This window comes from Vitis riparia, chromosome 17 (assembly GCF_004353265.1).
Source record: "Vitis riparia cultivar Riparia Gloire de Montpellier isolate 1030 chromosome 17, EGFV_Vit.rip_1.0, whole genome shotgun sequence".
Taxonomy (NCBI): domain Eukaryota; kingdom Viridiplantae; phylum Streptophyta; class Magnoliopsida; order Vitales; family Vitaceae; genus Vitis; species Vitis riparia.
The window spans coordinates 800,295-814,788 of record NC_048447.1 but is presented as its reverse complement, the minus strand read 5'-3'; the positions used below and the strand labels follow the sequence as shown (position 1 = coordinate 814,788).

The 14,494-nt window shown below is 36.4% G+C and overlaps 1 protein-coding gene across 2 annotated transcripts in view; it reads right to left on the bottom strand.

The window, feature by feature from the left end:
* The window catches only part of LOC117904432 (probable cyclic nucleotide-gated ion channel 20, chloroplastic), a 90,267-nt gene that overhangs the window by 3,232 nt on the left and 72,541 nt on the right, over positions 1 to 14,494 (bottom strand). The window contains exons 10-12 of one of the 2 annotated variants that reach the window (XM_034817021.1): positions 10,232 to 10,361; positions 8,228 to 8,480; positions 4,145 to 4,307 (exon numbers count right to left, since the gene is read on the bottom strand). In XM_034817021.1, coding sequence (XP_034672912.1) covers positions 4,145 to 4,307; positions 8,228 to 8,480; positions 10,232 to 10,361 — 546 coding nt within the window. Of the gene's footprint in view, positions 1 to 4,144; positions 4,325 to 8,227; positions 8,481 to 10,231; positions 10,362 to 14,494 lie in introns of those variants that run through there. The other variant, XM_034817022.1, reaches the window with a different exon arrangement.

The window sequence follows — 14,494 nt, the reverse complement described above, 5'->3', positions numbered from 1 at the left end:
ACTTGAGCAATTCTATCGTCTTCTCAATCCATCACCAGCCCCATCTTTGTCAACTCCTGATCTAGGGTCATGTTCTATAGCACAATTTGGTAACCACTCAGCCCTAACATCTTTGGTTCACTCTAAGGAACCTTGGATCATTGATTCTGGTGCCTCCGACCATATGACAGGTGGTTCTAATTTTTTCCTCTCTTATACTTCATGTCCAAGTTCTACTAAAATAAAAATTGCAAATGGATCTTTATCTTCCATTGCTGGAATAGTTTCAATAGGAGTCTCTAAGGATTTAATTCTTCATTCAGTCCTTCATGTTCCTGCCTTAAAATGCAATTTGTTGTCCATTAGTAAAATCACTCATGATAATAATTGTGTTACTAACTTTCATTCTTCAATGTGTCAATTTCTATCATTGGGGAGGACGAGTGCTAGAATTCATGAAGGGCTTTATTATCTTGAGAACACAGAGTATGAGGGTTGACAAGCTTTTGCATCAAGGGTTGCATCAGTTTCTGTTTCTAATGCCAGGGAAATAACGTTATGGCATCATCGACTTACCCACCCTAATTTTTCGTACTTAAAACGTTTGTTGCCTTCATTGTTTAAACATGAAGATTCTGTTTCTTTCACTTGTGATATATGCCACTTTGCAAAACATACTCGGGTAGCATTTTCTCCAAAACCTACTTGGGTACCATTTTCTCCAAAACCCTATACACCCTCAATGCCTTTCACCTTAATTCACAACGATATCTAGGGTCCATCCAAAGTTACCACAATGCATGGAAAACGGTGGTTTGTGACATTTATTGATGATCATACAAGACTCACTTAGGTATATCTCCTTCGAGATAAATCAAAGACTTGTCAAGTGTTCCAAAATTTCTACAATATGATCCAAACCCAATTTCAGAAAAATATTTATGTCTTACAAACTGACAACGGGAGAGAATATTTTCAATCTATCTTGGGAGATTATTTAATTGCATAAAGGAATTGTTCACCAAAGCTCGTGTGTTGACATCCCACAACAGGATGGTGTCTCGAAAGAAAGAACAGACATTTATTAGATGTGCCTCGTGCTCTTAAGTTTACAATGAATGTTCCCAAATATTTGTTGGGGGATGCCATTTTAACCGTTGTATTTCTCATTAACCGCCTACCCAGCCGCACCTTGACCTTTAAATCCCCACTATGCATGCTTTCACACAAGTTCTCACATCTCAATATGCTTTCAAATACCCTTCCACTCAAGACATTCGGCTACACCGCATTTGTCCACATTCACTCTCAACAATGAACCAAACTTGATCCTCGAGTTATCAAAACAATCTTTCTTGGTTATTCTCCAACCCAAAAAGGGTACCAGTGTTACTGTCCCCAAACAAAGAAAATGTTTGTCACCTGAGATGTCACATTTTTTGAAGAAATCTCGTATTATTCATATACTTCACTTCAAGGGGAGAATCGAGACAGAGAAGCTCCTATGTGGGACTGGGATACCATTGCTTTACCCATATCTGAGATCCCATTGCAACCTGCAGTACCATTACCCGAGATTGTGGCTACTCCATCCATCATACCCGAGCTCACCTCATCCGAAACCTCACCACCAGTTGAAACCTTGTCACAGCATTCACCTACAGTACCTGCCCCAGTTGAAACCTTGTCACAGCATTCACCTACAGTTCTAGTCCCAGCAACAAGGGCAGATCCAACCTTACCAAATCAGCAAAAGCTACAGGTTTACTCCTGGAAAAAGAGTTCTCAAGGAAATAAGCCACTCATGAGCACTGTGCACTATCCGGAACCTGAACCTATGTTAGGAACTGGTTCTTCATCCTCAAGTAAACTATTTCTAATAGACTAGATGAACCTATTGCACTTAGGAAAGGTGTTAGGTCATGTACACAACATCCTATTTCTAAATTTGTGTCATATGATAATCTATCTCCTTTGTTTTATGCCTTTACTACAAATCTTTCTAGAATTGATGTTCCCGGGACAATAGAAGATGCTTTAGCTGTTCCTGAATGGAAAAATGCTGTTCTTGAGGAGATGCGAGCCCTTGAGAAGAATGATACATGGAGTTTGGTGGAATTACCACAAGGCAAGGGTGTGATCGAATGCAAACAGGTGTTCACTATTAAGGTGAGACCAAATGGCTCAATTGAGAGATACAAAGCACGATTGGTTGCAAAAGGTTTCACATAAACATATGGTATTGACTATACCAAGACATTTGCTCCTGTTGCAAAGCTCAACACAATTCGTGTCCTATTAGCACTAGTAGCAAATTTGGACTGGCCATTGTATCAACTTGATGTGAAGAATGCATTCTTAAATGGAGAATTGGAGGAAGAAGTGTATATGAGCCTACCACCTGACTTTGAAGAAAATAAAAAGGGCAAAATGGTATGCAAACTGAAGAAGTCTCTATATGGTCTTAAGCAATCTCCGCATGCATGGTTTGAAAGATTCTCAAAAGTGATCATGAGTCACGAATATTCACAAGGGCAAACTGATCATACTTTGTTTGTGAAACACTCATCCAACAAAAGGGTTGCAGTCCTGATAGTATATGTTGATGACATGATACTCACAGGAGATGACTTCAATTAAATGGAGATAAAAAATTAATGGCAATGGAGTTCAAGATTAAAGACCTTGGAACTATGAAATACTTTCTGGGAATGGAAGTTGTAAGAAGTAAGAAGGGTATCTCCATATCAGAATGGACTTGTTAGATGAAACAGGTATGCTCGGTTGCAAACCAATTGAGACCCTAATTGAACAAGGAGACAAGGGAAAATTGTTTGATGGAGATCTAGTTGATAAAAGAAGATATCAAAGGCTCGTGGGAAAATTAATTTATCTCTCACATACTCAGCATGACATAGCCTTTGTAGTAAGTGTAGTTAGTCAATATATGCTCTCACCATGCCAAAAACACTTTGATGTGGTCTATCGAATATTAAGGTATCTCAAGAAAAACTCGGGGAAAGGACTGTTTTTTGGTAAAAATGAAGACAGAAGGGTGGAAGTGTTTACAGACGCAGATTGGGCAGGATCCATCATAGATAGGAAGTCAATATCTGGGTATTGCACATGACCTTGGGGAAATTTAGTGACTTGGCACTGTAAAAAACAGTTTGTAGTTGCAAGGAGCAGTGCTGAAGCAGAATATAGAGCTATGGCTCATGGTATTTGTGAAGCTATTTGGATAAAGCGATTACTAGAAGAATTGAAGATCAGTTGTGAGTTCCCTATGCAACTCTAGTGCGACAAGAAGGCCACAATTAGCATAGCACGCAACCCAATTCATCATGATAGGATTAAACATGTGGAGGTTGATAGACATTTCATCACCGAAAAACTTGAGAATGAGGTAATCAACATAAAGTACATTCCTACAAACCAACAGGTTGCTGACATATTTACAAAAGGACTTCCTAGACCAGCATTCAACTTTCTAACAAGCAAGCTTGGACTCATTGACATCTACAACCAAGCTTGAGGGGGAGTGTTAGCAGATTTGTTAGAGAATTTGAATTAGTCAAGTTATTTGAATTCACTTCAGTTTTTTTGTTATTTTAGATTATGTAGGATTAGGATCTTTATGTTTTTTAAAATTCAAATAAGGGCAGATTGTTATCTGTAACAATTCTGCCATAATCCTAGGAGTAATTTCAGGGCTTGGTTGATAACCCTAACCTAAGTCTATTTAAATGTATTGCCGTCAAATAATAAGAGGATGATGCAGATTAGTTTTAGATTTGCTTTCACATAACAAAATCAAACATTTTTGAAGGCTTACCCCAAGCCCAGGAATAAAATCCACTAGAATGAAAACAGTTTTAAAAGAATTGTCTAGTACTAAGAAAAAAACGTGAAAATTTCTTTAAAAAATTTCACCCTTTAATTCTTTTCTTACTATGCCCTAATTGCGCAATATAAATATTAATAATCAAATCACATAAACCTCTTTGGAGCTTTCATTAAGGAGTTAACTAATGAAAAGAATAAAAAAAACTAAAATAAAACATTAAACATGCATTTTTAGTCAACAACTAACAGTCTAATTGGTATATCCATTCAAAGTAGCCATCTTAAAGAATTGAGAAATTTGAGTTGTCATAGGAAAAACCTTATGGCTCCTTGAACCTTTGGATTCCGCAAAAATCTTGAGAAAATACCCGTGACTTCTTCAATATCTGCAGCTCGGAGAATAAATGCTTCTACATTTGTTAAACACTCTACATCCCTGTTGCTCAGCAATCGCTGTCCTGGAAACCTGATTTTTTTACCATCTGCATAGGAGATCAATCTGAAAAAATTATAATGCTCTGTTTATGCTAGCCTCCAAATTCATGGTCAGAAAATCTCAAATGAACTACAGAAGGACCCTAACACCATAGAAATACATACAGGAAGAAAAAAGGAGATAAATTTGCCTCTATCTATATCAAACTAATTAATTTATTAGGAACCCTGAATTGCAGTGAACCTAAGTGGTGTGATGGTGTAGGAAGATGCTTTGGCCATCAGTGATGTGTTTCATTCAGGATTTGGTTGATGTTCAGTAACTAACCCAAATAGGTGCCTTATTTTTGGTTTCCAATTAATATAAGATCAGTAACTAACACTTTACATGCCATTTAATATGATGCAGTAACTTACCAGGATTACATGAATCCAGCTAGCATGTGTGTATTGTGTTTTCAGCATTCACCTATGTACTTTTTTCTTATTTCAATATCAATTTTTATTTACATTTTATTTCTAGAATGAATTAAATGTATGCAAGAGAGTAACATATTTTGGTTGTCTAACATGCTCTATTAGTCTTGGCAAGCAATGAGTGTTTACAAACTGCTGACAGTCAATTTTAGACTGGCACCATGGAATAACTGATAAAGCCCAAGCAGGCCAAATGGTAGGATGTGACATTGTAAAATTCCCTTTATACCAAGTTGCAATGGCACCTGATCATGGACACCCCACTTGAATGGATGCCTAGAGATATCTCACGTGTCTACAAAAATGGAGGGTCACCATTTTGGTGCTTGCCTGGGGAGGATTCTGAATGCACAGCACACTGATCCTCAAATGCTCATTTGTGTGAGAGCAGGGCACAGGGAGTTTTGAATGAACTCAATTCATCACTGGAGTTTTTGGACAAACTAAATGCATCACTACTAGCACAGGTTTGGCCTCTGACCCATAGGTATTGAGTTGTTTTGGGTTCTTGTTTTAACTGGGCAGCTTGAGTAGGAGACTCGCTGCAGTGGTTGTTATGCATGTGCATTCCAAAATATAGAGCCTGCCGTAGTCCGTTTAAGATAGGAGGATCCTCTCTCTCTGTTGTGTAGGTGTGAGCTTCACAGTATCCAACTTTTGGTTCTATTGCTGACAGATTATGCAACCCGGGGTTGGCTGATAGGGCCTCATGCCACATGATACCATTGGCAGGCAGTTTTTGAATCCTAGTCCATATGTAAGGCTGACATGACCATAGTTCAATCAGTCCAGGAGGATTAGCTCGCACAGGAATCTTACTAATTATTGAAATCATTAGAGATTGCAACCCCTGGGATCCATTGCCTACTCTCTACCCTTGACCTTCACCTCAGACTGCTTCACTTTCCATCTGAGTTGAGGCAACTGATTATCCATGTGGTTGATTGATGTAGGACAACCCTAGGATGGTTGCCTACACTCAAAAGTAGGTGGGCTAGGGTTTTTATTTTAGGGTGTAAGTAGAGGAACAAGGAATAAAATTTATGATAGAGAAAAAATAGAGAGAGAAGAAATGACGAAAAAAAAGATGGAAACTTTAGAGTCTCACTAACGCCTTTTAGGAGTCTCACCTAGAAGAAAATCAATGGAGTCTCACCATTGAGAATTGCAACACTTGCAACAAAAAAAAACATAATATTATTAATATCAATCAATTCATTCCTTTGATTTACATCGATTAGCCTTATTTATAGGTTTCTCTAAGAAATCCAAAGTCTACTAGGATTCTAATAACCTATTATGGCTCTAATTCTTATTATCTTATAACCTAACTAGTTAATCCTAATTTGACTCCAACAAATACTAATCCTAATTTAATTCCAATTAATACTAATTCTAATTTAATTCCAAATTATGTTAATCCTAATTTAATTCCAAGTAATAGTAATCCGACTCTAATTGCAACTTATACAAATTCCCTTTCTTGATGTATATCTCAGAGATTCATCCTCACCACTGATCTCCTTCATATAAGAACCTTCATTAGCCTTCTGGCCATGTCAGAAGGATCCTTGGAAGATGGTGAACACCAGGAAGCAGTTTTGGGGCTGTGAAGATGCTAAGTACTTTGGCGAGCCCAGAGCAGTATGGATAGGGGGGGAGCTGAGTAATTTGGTGAGTCCAACAAGCTGGCTGGCAGAACCCACTGGTCTACGAAATTATACCTGCTCAACTTTATTTTAATAGCTGAATATGAAATAGGAGCTGCTTTCCTATCACTCCAATAAGCAAGCTGAACCTACAGTCTGAATCCTTCTGATTCCACAAAAGGTAAGGGGTCAGGATAATACCCATTCTCCCATCACAAAGGGTCATATCAGAGTTGATGGTAGCTAAAGTAGCAGCCTTACTATAAAAGGAATGAACCAAACTCACTCTTCAACCTTCTCTCAAGTAGGACTTCGTCTGCTGTAACCTATAGACTTGGCTAATAAGCTGACCTTACACCTCAAGGAATATTGAAATGACTCTTGTCCTCATTAATGTGTGCACTGGAAGAAAGAGTGTACATACTACCTTCTTGGATTCACTCGAGTTCATGCATAGCTACAACCCTCCAGTAATGAGAATACTCCCAAGTCTCCTACTGACAAGAGCTTGACCTGGTTTTCAATTGCTGCAGATGCAGTATAATCCAAGATAGGACCATAGGAGACTCTCCCTCTGTCATAGAAAACTTTCTAGTGTTGATGAATGCCTAATCTCCATCACCTTAAATAAACAATGGTATTGTTTCAGAGAAGATTCCGAGTGGACCATGGAGTTTAAGAAAACAGCACAGGAACCAAACTCTTATTGGTCTGCATGTTGGCTAGTATGCTTCTAAAAAATAATAATCAACTTGATAACCTGATTATAGAATTTTCTCATGCCTCTGTGAAGCCATTTGATGCATAAGTGGAATTTGGGTACTAATAATGCTTAAAAAACTGGTAGCATGAACCTATAACTCCCATTTTGGCAACTGCCAAGAACCTTGAAAATGGCATCTAAGCACATTGCATTGGAGAGAAAAAGGGAATGCAGAATTTGTCACCCTTTCACTTGCTATGGAGAGTCGGGGAGGTGACCAATATCATAGAAAAGTGGGTCTGGTATCGATTCATAGGCAACCGATGGCCTGAGAAGTTGTGAGTGAAGAGAAATGAATAGAAATTTCCTGTTAAGGTTTAGTTTGTTCTATTTTTTTAACCTAAAAATTCTACTTTCATAGCCACCAAACCCATTTCGACTTTTATGTCACAGCCAACTCAAAAGGATCCAGAGAAATCTGCACATCTCCATCAATGGATAGAAGTCCTTGGAGTTATGTGGAGTATTCTAGAGAGTTCTTGTAAGCTCTTGTAAGTGATTTATACATAGCTTGTACCAAGAAGCTTTTAGAATTTTAAGGAACTATCAAGGGTTCCAAAGAGTTCCAATGATACCTATAAATAGGCGATGACCCCATTTAGCTAGGCACTAAGCACTTAAGAGCATCCAAGGCATTGTAAAATGTTTTTGAGTAATAAGGCCTCACTCTTTCAAACTCTTCAAGTGCTGCTTACTTTGCTCAATCTAGTTTTTGTGTTGTGTGGCATTGCTTAGCATAGCAAGGTAAGTTAAGGGAAGGTGGACTTAGTAACTTCAAGTGCCATGAGTTGTCTAAGTGCCACACATTTGCTTAGCAAACACCAAGTGCATGACATTTTGCTCATCAACCAAAACACCCTATAACTTAATATGGGTATTGCCCAAAGGTTTCTGCAACTTGTGTCCTAGAATTCTATAAATATCTTCATAATTTTCTTTTAAACACTGACTGTGGGATCCATATTCAAAAACACCTCTCCTAGGCCTTGATTCATCAATGTACAAATTACAAATAGTGTTATGCAAGTTCTAAATTTCATCTTGTGTTAAGAAGTTAATTGAATTAAAATTGAGTTACCTTTGTTCACTGAAGAATTCTCGATACACCAAGCAAGAAGTTCCTCGCCACAAACATCCCCTTCACCTAAGGGAGTTGCAACTCCATTGCTCAACATCTTCCCGCGCACAATAAAAACCATCTTCTCAATTAGACCTCCATCACATAAAATTTTGCTTCCTTTGATATATGTTTTTTGTCTTAGTCTCTCACAAATGGCATCTAAGATCGTATCACCCATCTTGGAATCACCCATCTTGGAAAAAATGTGGACCTACAAATTAAAAAAATTTGTAAATTTTATGAACAAAGATGATAAATTTATACCAAGATAATTATCACTTAAAATCATCATTTAGATCAATAATGTTCCATTACTTTTATGCATCACTTGATGACCCATGGAGCTTAATTGAATCTACCATGTTACTTAGCATTTGCATTTAAAAGTCCATCCAAAATATGGCTATCAAAGGAAATGGGAGAGCACTCCAAAATGTATGGTTTTGGATCAATTTTAGGTTTTCTTGAATCTAATAGCATTTTTTGTAATGAACCTATTAATCTACTTATGTAGCTTAAACTGTTAGATAATAGACCACCTATGTACATCATGCCAACTTATTTGGGCTAAATCCCTTAAACCACACCTTAGAGGCAGCCTTATTTCAACCTTGATGATTAACACTCAAAATTGAGGTTTTCTTATACTTAAAACAAGGATTTTAAATACATTTTGAGTGTTAATCAGGTCATCTTAGCTTGAATGTGTGCTGAGTTCGCATTTGAGGACTAATGTGTATATGTAGCATCAAATGCAACAAAAAGAGGATGAATGGTGTAAATTAGGTGTAATCCAAGGTATTAAGTTGAGACCAAGGTTGATGGAAGCAACACCAAGAGCAAGGGAAAGATTTGGAGTTCTAATGAAACTGATTAAGTATGAAAAGGGCACGACATCGAAATACAGAGTCCAAATTGATTTTAAAGTGTTTTGAAGAGCCAAAACAATTTTAGAAAAGATGGAAAATGAAGAAGATTGCAGCTTAAATTAAAATTTTGATTTGAGAATACTGAAACCGATTTCATTTTCGATTTGGAGGAGCAAGGAAGAGGAGGCAGTAGCTCCAATTGGAATTCCGATTTCAAACTGATTTGAAGGAGGCAAACCGATTTGGAGCTACAAGGGGAGTGCATTAGCAGTGCCTAAAATCAGAATTCTGATTTCAAACCAATTTGAGAAGTTGATATCAGAATTTTGATTTCAAAAGGACTTCAAACCAATTTGGTAAGTGCCAAACGAATTTCAGCAGGAAATTCTGATTTCAGAACCTATTCCACTTTGTAAACTTTTGAGGTGGGGTTTCCGAGGTTTTTTTATAGAATTTTGTAATATTTTAGGGCCTTGCTATGTAGGTATATATATATATATATTCTCATTCTTAGGGTTGCGATATGTAGATACATGGGGAGACATTGTCTTTCTCTTTAGTTCAATAAAGTTTTAGTTTTCTCTTACCCTTTTCTCTTCTATTTTTTTAGCAATCAAACATTGGTTGTGAGATCCACCATGTTTAGCCAGTTGAATATGATTCAGAGAAAGAAACAAGAGAGATGGAGAATCCATATGAGAAATTGGGGAAGGGCGGTAATGTTTGTATTTTTCTCCCATTTAAATTATGATTAATTATATTCTCTAAGCAGTTCCTTTCAGTTAGGAGATGATCAATACTTAACTTGGTTTCAATGATACTTGATCACCGCTTGATCATTGAACAACTTATTTTGATTGATCATACATGAGATTGAGATGAATCTCATGGATGAATTCAAGGAAAAAAAAAAAGTTGGGGTTAATTCAATAGATTGCAACTGCCTCAGCGAAGGAAGGTGTTTTAAATCAGGATATAGAGCTTCATGGATGTAAACTAAAAAATATAAATTATGCAATCATTAAACATGTAATAATTTCAAAAAAAAAAAAAAAAAAAAAGTTTTATTATGATATTCATAATTGAAGCTCACATTCTTGACAAATTTGAAGAGATGGCGTCGTATTTCTCTTTGGAGATCTTCAGGCAAATTTTCCATTAGCATTTCTTCATTTACCCCTCTGGTGGCAGCCCAATTATAGCGTTCTGCCTGACGTACTTGCCTACATAATATAATCACTTACCTGGGTTAATGCTAATCAATATGAGCAAATTCTGAATATAATTTTATATCTTCTCAAAATTGTACAATAGGTCACTTATATACAATGGGAACAACATAAGGAAGGAACATTTACATTTATAATATTCCTAAATTACAATCAGAAATTAAGAAGAAAAACTTGTACAAAACAATAACAAAAAGAAAAGACCAACAAGGAACCTATCTGGATATAGGCAATCAATCAGCCTAGAATCAAGGAAGTAGATCAAGTAAGAAATTAAAAAAATCTAAAGGTTGACTTTCCATACTCCCCCTCAAGCTGGTTCAAAGATGTATATCATACCCAACTTGCTTACTAAAGAGTGAAACACTTATTTTGACAAGCTTTTTGTGAGAACATCTACTAATTGCTTTGGTGTTGTCACAAATAAAATACAAATTAAACCACTTTCTAACTTTTCCTTAATGAAGTGTCTATCAGTTTCAACATGTTTGGTCCTATTATGTTGAACCGGGTTATGATGCTTATGAACAATATTAATAGCTACCCTATTGTCATGATATAGCCTCATAGGAATTTTTTTCCATCCTCAATTTTGTTAGAATAAGTCTCAACCATAGTAACTCACAAATTCCTTGTGTCATTGCTCTAAATTCAGCTTCAACACTTGACCTAGCTATAATGACTTGTTTTTTTTTTTTTTTTTTTTCCCTCCAAATCACTAGATTACATCCAATTAGAGTGCAATACCCTAAAGTAGATCTCCTATCATCAATGGATCTAGCTTAGTTTGCATTTGTGTAAGCCTCTACTTGTAAGTGATCAGTCTTGGAAAACAAAAGATCCTTCCCAAGTGTGGCCTTTAAGTTTCTCAGAATCTTAAAAACTACTTCCATATGAGCCTTACTTGGTGAGTGCATATATTGGCTAACTACACTAACCACAAAAGCTATGTTAGGCTTGGTATGAGGTAAATAAATTAGTTTCCTAACTAATCTTTGAGATCAGCCGTTGTCAGTTGGTTTGTTACTCTCAACACAAGCTCCTAGCCTATGGTTTGGCTCAATTCAAGTATCATTGGGTTTGCATCCCGTCATGCCAACCTCTTTTAGAAGGTCTAACACATACTTCCTTTGTGATAAAAATATCCCTCTTCATGACCTTGCAAACTCAATTCCCAAAAAATACCTTAATACCCTAAGATCCTTAATTTCAAACTTTTTAGTCATAAGTTGCTTCAAAATTTTCATCTCATGCATATTGTAGCCTATCAAGATGATATCATCTAGATACACTATAAGAATAGATATCTTTCCATTCTTAAGAATGTTTAAAAAACGTAGTGTGGTCATCTTGAATTTGACAGTACCCATATTTGAGAAGAGATAGTGTGGATTTTTCAAACCAGGCTCTAGGTAATTGCTTAAGGCCATAGAAGGATGTTCCCATACATCTCTTAAAACCTAGGTGGGGGGTCCATATACACTTCTTCCTCTAATTCCCTAAGTAGAAATGCATTTTTTACATCTAAGTAAAGTAGAGGTCATTCTAGATTTGCAACAAAAAATAATGTGGAAATCAGGAAAGTACAGTTGTGTGCACAACTATGGTACAGCTATGGTTGTGTCACAGTTTTGTTATAGCTATGTTAGTGCTATCATAGTTGTGATAAAGTTGTATTTCCTATTCTAATTTTATTCCCTGATTTTTTTAGAGACTTTCTCTCCTAAAATCAAGGATTAGATTTCGTTTCTAAGGCGGATGACCTCAGCCATTCAAGTATAAATATCGTTACAATAATCAGTTTGAAAATAAGAGAAAAATAAACAACTATTTTTTTTCTCCCTCAAATTTCTTAATGGTATTAGAGTTGATTTTGAACCATTTAATCCATCCATGACCAAATATGGAATGGCCACCATGGACTCCTCAATCTCAGATGCCACCTCCACTCAAGAAGCTCCTATTCCGAGCAACAATGGAGGATCGGATAGTGTTTCTCCTCTCATTAAATTGAATGGGCAAAACTATCTTCAATGGTCTCACATAGTCATGATGTTCATATGCGGTAGAGGGAAGGATGGCTACCTCACCGGTGCAATGCCTTGACCTACAAAAGAAGGTCCGAAACTCAAAGGATGGAAGATTGAGAATAATATGGTTATGTCTTGGTTAATTAACTCGTTGAACAATGACGTAGGGGAAAATTTTATACTATATCAAACGGTGCAAGAAATTTTGGAAGCAGCAAGGGAGACTTATTCAGATATAAAAGACACAACAAAGATATTTTGAAATAGAAGGGATCCTCCATGATTTACACCAAGGTGATTTGTCTGTCACTCAATATTTCAGTCTTCTAACTCGCTATTGGCAGAAACTTGACATGTTTGAAACCACCAAATGGGACTACCCAATGGATGCAATCAAATACAAAAAGATTGTTGAGAATAAACGGACCTACAAATTTTTATTAAGGTTGAGAAAAAATTTGGATGAAGTTCAAGGTAGAATATTAGGAACTAAACCTTTACCCAACATTTGAGAAGTTGCCTCAAAAGTGTACCAAGAAGAAAGTAGAAAGAAAGTCATGTTAGGGTCATAAACCAACCAACCTATCACTGAGGGTTCAGCCTTAGCGGCTCGAGATACTCCTTATCCTTCCAATGACAACTGACCAAGAAAAAGGAGACCTTGGTGTGATCACTACTGAAAACCAAGTCACACCAAGGACAAGTATTGGAAAATCCATGGAAAACCAGCAAATTGAAAGTTGTCATGTCCTCAAAATGATAGAGAAGGTTGAGGACACCATGTCAGCATTGAAGACAACCCAACACCACCTAATTCCAATCCATTCAGCAAAGAGCAATTGGAACTATTGCAAAAATTGTTCAACCAATACCAATAGGGGCCAAATTCCTCCAACTCTATAATCGGGTTTGGATCCTTAGCTCAAAAAGGTAATTTTCTTATTGCCCTAAAAAAAAAAAAATTGTGAGTCCTTGGATTGTTGACTCAAGAGCTTCTGATCACATGATTGGAGATGCCACATTTTTTTAAAATTATACACCTTGTTCTAGGAATTATATGGTTTGTATATCTAATGGTTCTCTCTCAAAGGTGGTTGGTACAAGTTATGTTGTCATCTATAAGGACCTAACTCTTGACTCTGTTCTTTTGGTTTTGAACTTGGATTGCAATTTGTTGTCCATTAGTAAACTCACTCAAGAAGAGAATCGTGTTACTAAATTTTTCCCAAACCATTGTGTTTTTCAAGATTTGAATTCGAGGAAGACAATTGGCAATGTTGAGGTGTGTTCGGGACTTTATATTTTCAAAGTGACTAATTGTATTGAAAAACAACCTCAATAGATAGTTGGCGAAAAACGGTATCTCTCTATTTTTAGTTTTAATAAAGATAGTCATATTATATCATGGCACTATTGTCTAGGACATCTTAGTTTCTTGTATCTCAAAAAACTCTTTCCATCATTATTCACTAAAAGTTGGGATGTTTTTTAGTGTGAAATTTGTTAATTATCCAAGCATGTCTGTAAGTCCTATCCAATTCAACCATACAAATCATCTCATCATTTTTTCATGATACATAGTGATGCTTGGGGGACATCTAAGATAAAAAACACAACGGGGACTAGATGGTTTGTGTCCTTTGTAGATGATCATACTAGAATTTATTGGATATTCTTAATGAAAGACAAATCAAAAGTGGGCTTAAGTTCCAAAAAAATTTATAATATGATCCAAACCCAGTTCCATGCCAAAATACAAGTGTTGAAAACTAATAATGCTAGAGATTATTTCAATTCTATCCTAGGGGAATTCTTATTAAGAGAAGGTATAGTTCATCAAAGTTCTTACATTGATACTCCTCAACAAAACGGGATATCTAAGAGAAAGATTAAACACTTGTTAGAAGTTGCAATGGGCAGTTATGTTCTCCTCCTATGTCCTAAAGAATTTGTGGGGAGAAGTTGTACTTACTGCAACTTATCTCATCAATAGAATGTCTTCCTGTATCTTGAGTTTCCAAACACCATGCAAAATCTTTCTCAAATCATATCTTAGGACTCGACTCATCTCTTCCATCCCATCGAAAGTGTTTGGTT